The sequence below is a fragment of the Rhincodon typus genome, chromosome 2 (assembly GCF_021869965.1).
Source record: "Rhincodon typus isolate 14 chromosome 2, sRhiTyp1.1, whole genome shotgun sequence".
Lineage (NCBI taxonomy): Eukaryota > Metazoa > Chordata > Chondrichthyes > Orectolobiformes > Rhincodontidae > Rhincodon > Rhincodon typus.
The window spans coordinates 71,729,667-71,741,576 of record NC_063333.1 but is presented as its reverse complement, the minus strand read 5'-3'; the positions used below and the strand labels follow the sequence as shown (position 1 = coordinate 71,741,576).

The window sequence follows — 11,910 nt, the reverse complement described above, 5'->3', positions numbered from 1 at the left end:
CTGAAGAAGGGTCTAGGCTCGAAACATCAGCCTTCCTGCTCCTCTGATGCTGCTTGGCCTGCTGTGTTCATCCAGCTCTACACCTTGTTATCTCAGCTTCTTTTATACGTTTTCTTTTCAAAGGTAGCAGGATGGTACATCATTGAGGTCTTGTTGGTCTATTAGCAATAATCTTAGATCATGACAACCAGTGAAATGTCACATTTTATTTAAAACTTCAAGTCCACAAGATTGCCCACTTAGGTTTATTTAAGTCAATTCTAACATGTGAATTCTGTAGTCATAGTTGGTTGTTTGAATAGTTAACTTTCCTGATACTCATTGTTTATTGAAGAGACCCATTGATTCTGTGTAACTTGTCAAGGTCACATTTATACAAATGTCTCTGTTAGTTTCACAATGTATTTATTCTTCTTGATAGCACAGTCTGATTTTGCTACTTTTTAACTGCCTAGTAGGCTTTAATTTTAAATCAAGCTTCTCCCCATAAACACTTTTTAAACCAGGGTTGAATGACCAGCTTGAAAATCTTGCTAAGAAGGGTTTATCTTCCTTACACTGCCTCTTTACTTCAAAAATCTTTCACCAAAGGTGGCTCAATAGATTGTATCCTTCTCATGACAAAACTGTGGCAAGTCAAGCAGAAAGTAATCAATGTGGAAATCAACCAGTGAAACATGGCAGCCTCCTAGAGGGCTCTAGGTGGGGAAAGAATTTCTGTAATGGGCACTTCGTGGTCCACAAACGGAGTGCTGGAAGCAATTGCCATGGTGGCACCTGTGAACTGCCAGCCATCGAAGCACCCCATTCCTGAAGTTATAGATTCAGCAATGGTCATGGCTAGCCCTGTCACTGCTGAGCTGTTAGCCATTAACACTTGGAAGTGGATCATAGTGCTTCATCAAATGGTGGCCCAGCAGCAGTCACTTCATTGTTCACTGCCATGAATATACGTCGCTGGATCTCGCCACCATCCAAAGTGGGGTCACAACACATTTTTAGCCCCAATGCAAAGACTTCACCATTTCAGTAAAATTGAGACCATGGTTTTGGTTCTGTCTCTTCTCAGCACACAGCTGTCGATTAATAACAGGATTTATGGTGTTGCACAGAGGATAGCCATTGTGTCCAGTTTTTCAGTCTTTCATTTGATAATCTGGATGAAAAGGGGAAGGATTTGACGATTGATGCAGCGTGAAAACATTGTTACAATTGCCAGGATATCAAAAACAAACCCACATGCTGGTCACACATCAGCTGTTTATTTAGCAAGTAGAAGATCTTTTTGTTCCTTAATATTGCAAGGTTTTTGATGAAACAGACAAGACTACATATATTCAGTCAATGATTTCATTGGCACAGAAGAAGTTTGTCATTTATTGATGCAGTCATGTGCAGCCCATTAATCATTGTTAGAGGTGGCATTTGCAGGAACCTCTCATGACTAGAAACATATTATTTATGGCTACATTAACTTCAATGGCCAAAGGCAAAGATATGCAATACCAGGTATTACAGTACGTAAAATAATTCTATTACACTCTCCTTACTAAGGCATGATGAAAACATGGGTATGATGTATTCAGTCTGCAGGGAACAAGTGCATAATTCTGAAATGTTTTTACGTTAGCTTTATTATAATTTCAAACTTAAACTCTGGAAGCAAATGGGTTTTGACTGAATTAAAATTGTGTTCTAATTTTTGTTTGTATGTGTCGTGGACAATTGGTCGAGGTAAATTAAATTATTTTTACTATTCTCTCCTGCCTGCTAAAGAGGTGGTTTTGAATTTGATTAAAATGTTTTTCTCTTTCATAACAGACAGTGGTGTGATCTCCCAAACAATCTTTTAAACGTTTTGCAATTAACTCTCTTTAGAGTTAAAAGGATGGTTTATTCAAGCATTCAATGTGGGAGATAATTAGCAAAACACACACACATATACAAGGAAGAAAGTAGAAGGAAGAAAGTAGAAAAAAAGAAAAAGATCTCCTTCCCTAAAGAACATTAGTGAACCAGACTTTTTTTAACAGCAATTGACAGGGTGGTGACAGGTTCACAATTAGGCTAGCTTTTAACAGATAGCTGGATTTAACGACATAGATTTTTTATTGAATTCAAAGTTCACTATCTGCCATGGTGGGATTCAAACCCATTTGCCCAGAACTAGATTTCCAGATTACTAGTCCACTGACGTTACCACCACACCTCTGCCTCCCCTGCTCCATGACTAACTGGTGCAGCATCTCACTTGCATTAATAAGGAGCTAAGAGATATGTGCTCGGGTGAGATCATGCACCCTTAGGCATTGGCGAGATGACGGCATCTAAGACTGTGTCACCATCCTTAAAGCTCAAAATGGAAAATCTCCGTGACAATTTTCAGATGACATATCTCATTTGAACTCACCTTTTAAATGGTTGGTCAGCAGGAATATACCATTTGAAAGCAGTCCTGTTAACAAAATCATTAAATAAATCCAACAAATTAAATTGAAATAACATTCCCAGTGGTGATCATGTAGTCCAGTCATAGTCATAGAGTTATATAGCATGGAAGCAGGCCTTTTGGCCCAACTCATCCATGCTGACCAAGTTTCGTAAACTGGTCCCATTTGCCTTCATTTGGCTCATACCCCTCTAAACCTTTTCTATTCATGTACCTGTCCAAATGTCTTTTAAATGTTGTAATTGTATCTGCCTCTACCAATTCCTCTGGCAGCTTGTTCCATACACGCATCAACCTCTGTGTGAAAAAGTTGCCCTTCAGGTCCCTTTTAAATCTTTCCCCCTCACCTTAAACCTATGCCCTCTAGTTTTGGACTTCTCTACCCTGGGGAAAAGACCTTGGCAATTCACCTTATTTATGCCCTTTGTGATTTTATAAGGTCACCCCTCAGCATCTTACACTCCAGGGAAATAAGTCCCAGTCTTTCCAAGCTCTCCTTTTAACTCAAATCTTCTAGTCCCAGCAACATCCTTTTTTGCACCCTTTCCAGTTTCTTAACATCCTTCTTACAGCAGGGTGACCAGAATTATACGCAATACTCCAAATGCGACCTTACCAATGTCTTGTAACAAAATGTCCCAACTCCAGCACTCAATGCTGTAACCAATGAAGTGAGCCCAAACACCTTCTTCATCACCCTGTCTACCTGTTACGGCATTTACAAGGAACTATATTCCTGCACCCCTATGTCTCTTTGTTCAAAAACACTTCCCGGTGCCCTACCATTAACTATGTAAGTTCAGCCCTGGTTTGTCTTTCCAAAATGAAACACCTTGCATTTATTGAATTAAACTCCATCTGCCATTCCTCGGCCCACTGGCCCAATCGATCAAGATGGCATTGAACTCTTAGATAACCTTCTTCACTGTTCAATATTCCACCAATTTTGGTGTAATTCACAAACTTACTAACCATGTTTTCTATATTCTCATCCAAGTTGTTTATATAAATGACAAACAACAATGGATCCAGTACTGAGTTTTGTGACACACTATTGGTCACAGGCCTCCAATCTGAACAGCAAGCTTCTACCACCACCTTCTGTCCCCTACTGTCAAGCCAATTTTGTATACAATTGGCTGGCTCTCCCTGGATCCCATGTAATCTAATGTTAATAACCAGTCTACCATGCGGTACCTTGTCAATGGCCTTGCTAAAGTCCATGTAGACAATGAGGCTGTCAATGATACAAATATCTCCGCTAGTCCACCCATCACTGCAGAATGATGAAGGTGGGAAGTGTTGCAATTGATCAGACAGTTGTTTGAAAGTACGGGGTGGCCACAAAATAGGTGCAGGAGTAGGCCATTCAGCCCTTTGAGCCTGCACCACAATTCAATATGATCATAGCTGATCATGCAATTTCAGTCTCCCATTCCGTCTTTTTCTCCATACACCTGGGTCCCTTTAGCTACAAGGGCTACGTCCAGCTCCCTCTTGAATATTTCTAATGAACTGGCCCCAACAGCTTCCTGTGGGAGAGAATTCCACAGGTTCACGACTCTCTGAGTGAAGAAATTCTTCCCCATCCCAATCCTGAATGGTTTACCCCTTATTCTTAGACTGTGACCCCTAGTTCTGGACTTGCCCAACATCGGGAACATTGTTCCCACATCTAGCCTGCCCAGTCCCATGAACCGATGTTTGTGAGGATTTCGAGTATCGCTGCTAACATTTTCACAGGGCATACATACAGTTTGCTTTTCAAAACGCTGTTATCAGCAAATGCGGATGACAGGTCCCACCCACGGCAACCAGCAGTGGCCATTGGTTTACTCTGACTGTGCTCAGTGGAGGTCACTGTTCCTTGTTCCGAACACAGAGACCTACCTTAGCAATGGGGAAGCTACTGATACTTGCAATTTTCGTAGTCCTACTGTCTGCGGTCGCGTACAGGCTTTTAGATTTGTGGTAAGTTTTGCAAACCTTTCAGAGTTCGGCGAAAGTGAGTGGCGGGAAATAAATGGGATTTTAGTTGTTTCTTCCCGAATTGTCAAGTTCTGATTTTGTTCCAGGAAAGAGGCGAGCTCCGTTTGCAGCTGGCGAAGGGACCGAGGGGTGTTCAAATAGGAGCGATATATTGTAAAAATAATAAAATGAAAATATGACATGAGTATAATCTTACTCCGAGAATTATCCTTTAAAATGTTCCCGAATGGATGACCCTGGCTCGGCTCCCCCACGTTAATTGTGGCTGTTTCCGGAAGCATGAGTGTTTTAGGGAGAGGCGACTCGCTGCACCTTCACCCCCAGCATAGCTACACACACAGAAATGGGGATGCTGGTAGGACTTAGTTAGGCGTTGTAATGGCGCAGTGTAGGAACACTGAGGAGGCATGGCTGGGAACTAACTTAAAGTGCATGTAGTGTTTTAAAATCCATTCCAGCCTTGGGAGAAGCAGACCTGACTTCACGATCTCCCAAGGTCAGTGCTGTTTTCTTTTGCTTCCATTCACAGTCTGTTGAGAGAGAATTCAGCGATGCTGGTTGTATAGAAAGTTATGGGGAGATGGCTTTCGCTCTTGTTGGTGATGGTCATTACATGGCACTTTTGTGATGTACATGTTATTTGCCACATATCAGTCCGAGCCTGGTTATTGTCCAGGCCTTGCTGAATGTGGACAGACTGCTTCAGGTCCTGAGGAGTGGTAAATGGTGCAGAACATCAGGAGCCTATGAGACTATGGAGACAGTTGAACTTGCCACCTCATAGAGGAGGAGTCACTGGAAGCTGACATGAGGTATTAGCTTGTTCAGGGAGAATAATTGTGATTGCAAAGTATTACAAGAAAATGTCACAAAAGCTGCATTCATACTTATTTCTATGTAGTTTTTAACCCCTTCATGGAATGTGCTGTCACCAACAAGGTTACCATTCATTACTCATTGCCATTTTTTCTTTAAGATGATAATGATGTATCACTTTTTTGAATTTCTGCAACCCACAAAGTGTAGATACAGCCACAGGGCTGTGACCCAATGACAGTGAAGAAATTATGATACAGCTCCTAGTCAGGATGGTAAGTATCTTAGAGGAGAACTTGCAGGTTGTGGTATTTCTATGCATCTGCTGCCCTTGACCTTGTGGGTGTTGCAGTTTTGGAAGGTGCTATCAAAGGAGACTCTGAGTTACTGCAGTGTTTCTCATGGAAGGTACCTACTACTCCCAGTCTGATGGAGAGAGAGAACATTTAATATATTTCTGTATGGGATTTAGAATAGGTGGACTGCTTTGTCTTGCATTTTGTAGAACTCCTTAAGTCTCGTTGGAGCAACACCCATCCCTCTTGTCAGAGGTGTTCGCTGTCTGACGTGTAGCTTGAACGTTACTGTCACTGATTAGCCCATGCCTTAAATTTGTCCAGGTCTTGCTATATGCAGGCACAGGTTGCTTCAGTATGATGTTAGTTTCTAGATAGCAATTGATTTAAATCTCCTGGCCAGGACCCTTGGTCTCTTGCGTGAAATCAGTGGTGAGCCATTGGATCCACTTCAGGCAGATTCAGTTTCAGTAGCTCCCCTTTGTTCTGAGCTGGGTGTGGCAGGCATGTTGACTGCTGGTCTTTTGTGTATATGGACGGCCAGGTCCACAACGTCCGAGGATGTAACATTCCAGGAGAACGCTGTCTGAGTTTTGTCAGGGTAACTGCTGAACAGAATTCTTCCAGAAATTGTGGTCAGTTTGCTCTGTGTGATTGGCAGTAGCAAAGTTTCAGACTATCATTTCAAAATTTACACAATAACGTATAGTTTTAAAACAGTTTGATTTTTGTCATGTCTATGAGACATGAAGGAGCAGTTTAGATTTGTCCTGCTTTTCGTGGATACAACAAAACTGGGAATTTTCCACATTGTTTGGTGGCTGCCAATATTATTGCTGTACTTTGGTTTGAGGTTCAGCCAAAGATTGGCATCCATGATGGTGTGGACCTGTGGAGGAGATCAGGGAGTATCGTCCAGATGCCACTCCTGGCTGAAGTTAAATGAAAGAGACAAGTCTGAAATATTTGAACTGATGTTTTAGTTTCCCCAGTCATTTAGGATTGTGATATTTGTGGAGTCAAGTTAACCAATTTGTTTAACTGTCTCGCACCATTCAGAAGGATGTACTACGACAATGAAACTTAAGCTGATCCAATAAAAGCAAAATACTATGGGTGCTGAAAATCTAAAATGAAAAAAGAAATGTATTTGGAGAAACTCCAATCTGGCAGCATCTGTGGAGAGAGAAACAAAGGTGATCTGATCTATTGGTTTTGGGATTGTTTAGCTTGGTCTATCAGTACTTCTGGTGTTTAGGATGCATGTAGTTGTTTTATTTGTAATTTCACCAGATTGACACCTCATCTTTAGTTATGCCTGGTGCACTTGGCATGCTTTCCTGTAGTCCTCATTGAACTAGGGTTGGTGTCCTGTCTTGATGGTCAAGAACTTTGAGTATTCGGTATTAACTGAACATTAGTTTATATAATGTGGTTTAATACAATTCTGATGATGATGTCCCACAGTGCCTAATTAAGGTGAAGAAAAATAAATAACAACTAGAATATTTTGCATAGTAATATAAATAAAACTTTTGGCATATGGGAGGTCTGGCAATATTTGTGAAGAGAAGACAGGTCAACATTTGAAATGTGGACATGTTTAAAAAAAAATTAAGTTCCTAAATAGCATTGGGTGTTTCAACAAAATACAGAGAGCAGGTATAGAGAAGCAGTTTTGTAATCATAGGAAGCTAAGTGTTTTCAAACCAAGTGCTATTTGAAATTAGGAAACTTTAAGGATATGAATAATTATCTTGTTAGAATAAATTAATATCAAAATAGCTAGCGTCATTTAAAGAAGTACTAACATTAAACATCTCAGTCCCAGCTGCACCCACCTTATCTTTCAAGCAATATTGTAGGGTATTTCTTTCTGTCCTAATATTATTCATGGGTCAGATGGATTCATAAACTTTGGGACTTTGCCCTGATTTGGTACCTTCTGCTAGTAAACTCAGTAAAATTTTTGCGCCTGTTATCTGATGAAATAATGATATGATGTAGTCATCAAACTGATGTTCAAGATAATATCCTGAAATTACATATGCTGTCACATGCATTATTTTTAACATGGCAGGTGGATTAAAAGGCACTCTACTGGGAAAAGGCATACCAATGTATTTGTTCCAAACTTTGGACTTTGAAATAGCCATTGAACTTTGAAGTAGCTGCAATGTCTGACATTACACCATGTATAGAGACTGATACCTTTTTTAGAAAGTAAACTTGAACTTCTAGTTCACAGAATCACAGAGCGACAGAATTATTATACGGCAGAAGGAGACCTTTTGGCCCATCGTGCTTACACTGTGTCTATTATCTAGTCTGGCTCTATCACCTTCCCCCATATCACTGCACATCATTACTATTCAAAAAAAAAACCGACGACCTCTTGAATTGAATTGAATTCAATCTTCAATTGAAACTGCTTCTATAACATTTCCAGGCAGTGCATTCCTGACTACTCAGTGTGAAATGTTTTTTTTTCCTCACATCACTGTTGCTTCGTTTGCACTACACTTTAAATCTATAGCCTCTCATTCTTGTTTCTTTTACCAGCAGAAACAGCTTCACCCTAACTGCTCTATCCAGCCTGCTCATGATTTTGAAAACCTCAATTGGATCTCCTATCAGCTGCCTTCTGTCCAAGGAGAACAGTTCCAACTTCTTCAATCGATCTTCATAACTGAAGTTTCTTATTTCTAGAACCATTTGAATAAATCACTTCTGCCCACTCTCCAAGCACTCTTTCCGCTTATGCTTTGCTGTCCGTAGATACTGGCTAAGTATCAAGCTTAGAGTTCTAAAGGTACTTGGTTGTATCATCTGTACAGGTTGGCCTTGACTCATGTGTTTTGGTCTTGCATTGTCCAAACCCTACACTTCTTGCCATTTCTTATATGACCTTCTGCTGCAGTAGATAGAACCAATATCTACTGTGCAATAACCAAAATAAATGGGAGACGTTTCTAATCCATCTATGCAATAAATTCCCTTTTCCAAATGCCCTCCCACTAAATAATGGTATCTGGTTGTTCAATATCATCAGTCAATACCCTAGCTAGTTGCTGCAACAAGTTGTATATTCTATCTACTTGCTGGGCCTCATCTCTATTCCCTATAAGGTGTTCAAGTAACAGAGTGATTACTTGGACAAACTATCTCAGATACTGTGTTAGATTTTTCTAATGCCTTCCTCTGCCTTTATGTTAACTATTTCTCTCCTGTAAATTGTCGTCAGTTCTGCCCTTCCCATCCTAGACTCTACCTTTTGGGTATAAATACACTGCATAGCTGGTTATAGGACAGGATTGATCATTTCCATATTGGTCATGTTTTTGTAACAAGCTAACACCACATCACTCTATACACAGATACATGGCATGAATTGGTTTCTTGCAACCAATCTGGTTCATTGTGCAATTGGCTATTGCATTAAATCTGCATCTTTGCTTCTTCTACCTCATATATCTGATGTAGATATATTACCAGAGGCATCTAACCTGCATCTATTTAAAGTCGTTGCTTACTATATTAACTTCTCTGTCTACAACATTTTTTGATAAGATACCTTACATGCTTCTTCCCACCTCTCGTTACTTCAATATTCTCTCCTTTTATATAATGTCTCACGGGTAATATCATCATTCTACTGTAATTAGGATTGCCATAACAATGATGATGTAACACATTCCGCTGATATGTGTGCACATGCTATGCCCTGAGCAAGCAGCTAGTGAAGGAATGCTGTCTGTGCCATGACAGATTAAACAAGTGTGCATATGTCAGCCACATATTTGTTGTCAGTTTTCCCACACCTGATCAAGTATCTGTGATCCATAGATGTAGCAGATATCATTCCTGCCTGCACCGTTTGAGAGATTTTTGTGTACATTAATCAATCTGTTTGGTTCATGCATGAATCTCTTGAACAGTGGCCATGCTTTAAATTTCTAATGTCGGGTCTTGACCTACACTGAATTGTCTGTCCTGGACCATTTTCTAGAATTTTCTTAGATTGAGATCATAACCCTCAGCCTTTTGGTCTGCTGTTGCCAAATCAATCAAATTTATGACTCAGATCCCTGTGTAAAATGATGTAATAGTGGAGGGTTGCTTTTCGGACTGGAGGTCTGTCACCAGCAGCGTTCCACTGGGATGGATTCTGGGTCCTCTTTTGTTTGTCATTATAGAAATTATTTGGGTGAGAATATAGAGGCATAACTAGTAAGTTTGCAGATGACACCAAAATTGGTGGCATAGTAGACAGTGAAGAAGGTTTTCTATGGTTACAAAGGAATCTTGATCAAATGGGTCAGTGGGCTGAAAATGGCAAATGGAGTTCAATTTGGATAAATGTGAGGTATTGAATTTTGGTACAACAAACAGGTGCAGAACTTATACAGTTAATGGTAGGGTTTTGGGTAGTGTTGTAGAACAGAGGGACCTAGGGGTTAAGGTACATAATTCTTTGAAGGTTGCACCACATATAGACAGGGTGGTTAAAAAGGCGTTCAGTACGCTTGCCTTCACTGCACAGTCCTTTGAGTATTATTAAGCTAGAGTGGGTTCAGAAGAGATTTACCAGGATGTTGCCAGCTATGGAAAACTTAAGTTATAAAGAGAGGCTGGGTGGGCTAGGACTTCTTTCACTGGAATGTAGGAGATTGAGAGGTGACCTTCCAGAGGTTTATAAAATCATGAGGGGTACACATAGGGTTAATGGTAGGTGTCTTTTCCCTCGGATGGGGGATTTCAATACTAGGGGGCATATTTTTAAGGTGAGAGGAGAGAAATTTTAAAAAGACATGAGGGGCAAATATTTGTCACAGAGGGTGGTTCACATGTCCCTCACGAGCACTTGATGTTTTTAGTTGCCTGTTCCATAAAAGAAATCAAAGAAAACTTCAAAAACTTCTTGTTGCCCTGTCAGGAGCACAAGAAGTCACTCAGTATGTTCTATTACACCCACTAGAAAACTTAAGAAAAATTGGTGACATCCAAAACTATGAAAGTGTGACATTAGACCAATGAAAACTTAATTTCAAGGGGCAGAGCAAAATATTCTTAAAGGTATGTCATCTTACATAACCCTTTCTGTAAAAATTCCATTTGAAACTTTACTTTGTGTCTTCTCTCCCAAGCATATCTTTTGTCTTTTCTTCAGACATTTGCCCATTCTGCATAGCCATACTATGTAGTGTGGCTTCAGCTGACCTGTTCTGCTGGTGACTTCTATATTTTTGTTCTATCTGTGCAGCTTTGATTCTTCTGTTCCAGAACATGGCTGTGCCTCCTGTCCTGAGTCATCCTTCAAGTTCTTTGGATCTTGCCCATGTCAGTCCAGTGCAGCGCTCTGCCCTACCTGGGGGTGGTAAACTAGAATGTACTTGCTTGAATACAGCTGTCCCAGGAATGTGATGCAGGATCATGCTGACTATGCTAGATACTATTATTGTTCAATGTGACAAACCACCAGCATTCTCAGGTACAGGTTATGATCATTTATTCATGTGCATACAGGAGAGCCAGTGTTAAACATTTCTAAAGCTGAATTCTGGCAAAAAAAAACACACCTTACATCATGTACTTGATTTCTATTTGGATCAACCGTGTCTTAACCAGATGTCATTTATTTCCCACAGAGTTGTTCTTATCCAGCTAAGGCCTTCCCTTATTCTGCTGTTTGTGCAGTTTGGACTGTGCCATGTTATAATCACTTACTCCCTCGCCCAATTCTTTGCCATCTACTTACATTTATCTTCCTACAAACTCTTCTGATTGTATCTGTATTTAACTCTTTCAACTTAGCCTGGTACTATCAGCCTGGTAATTCTCATCCCAGAATTGTCCTTCACAATAAAGCATTACTGGAGATTCTCCCTCTGGCACAAACAAGACGAATCTTCCATTTTTCTTTAAACTCCTTATAAATTTGGTCTTTTCAATCTGATGTGAGCTTCTAGCTTCATTCTCGATTGGTAAAACATAAAGACTTGCAGCTACTCTTTTTTTTTCTTTTCCAGAGCCTGGCAGACTAACTCACCTGTCAGTAATATTTTGTGAAAACTCTACACCAGAAATGTGTTAACTGGAGTAGGATGAAGAAGTCTAAGTGACTATTATAGAGATGAGATCTAAGGGTTTTTTTAAGGAAGGATGAGCTTGTTATGATGTACAAAATACATTCAAATGTATTAGAGATGGGATATTTGGTCGTTTTATTTTGAAGAGAGAACAGTCAACTAGCAAAATAAAAATGCAGAATCAGAAGATAAGGCTGGGCATTGAGCTAGAGATTAGAAAATGTTCTAATTTTCCACAGTTTTATTGTTCCAGAGCTGTAGAAGGGTTTTG

The 11,910-nt window shown here is 40.1% G+C and overlaps 1 protein-coding gene across 1 annotated transcript in view; it reads left to right on the top strand.

Annotated features, from left to right (window-relative positions):
• Positions 1 to 4,266: 4,266 nt before the first annotated feature.
• Positions 4,267 to 11,910, top strand: part of LOC109914992 (serum paraoxonase/arylesterase 2-like) — a 34,449-nt gene continuing 26,805 nt past the window's right edge. The window contains exon 1 of the mRNA XM_020514598.2: positions 4,267 to 4,420. Coding sequence (XP_020370187.2) covers positions 4,347 to 4,420 — 74 coding nt within the window. The 5' untranslated portion in view covers positions 4,267 to 4,346. The remainder of the gene's footprint in view (positions 4,421 to 11,910) is intronic.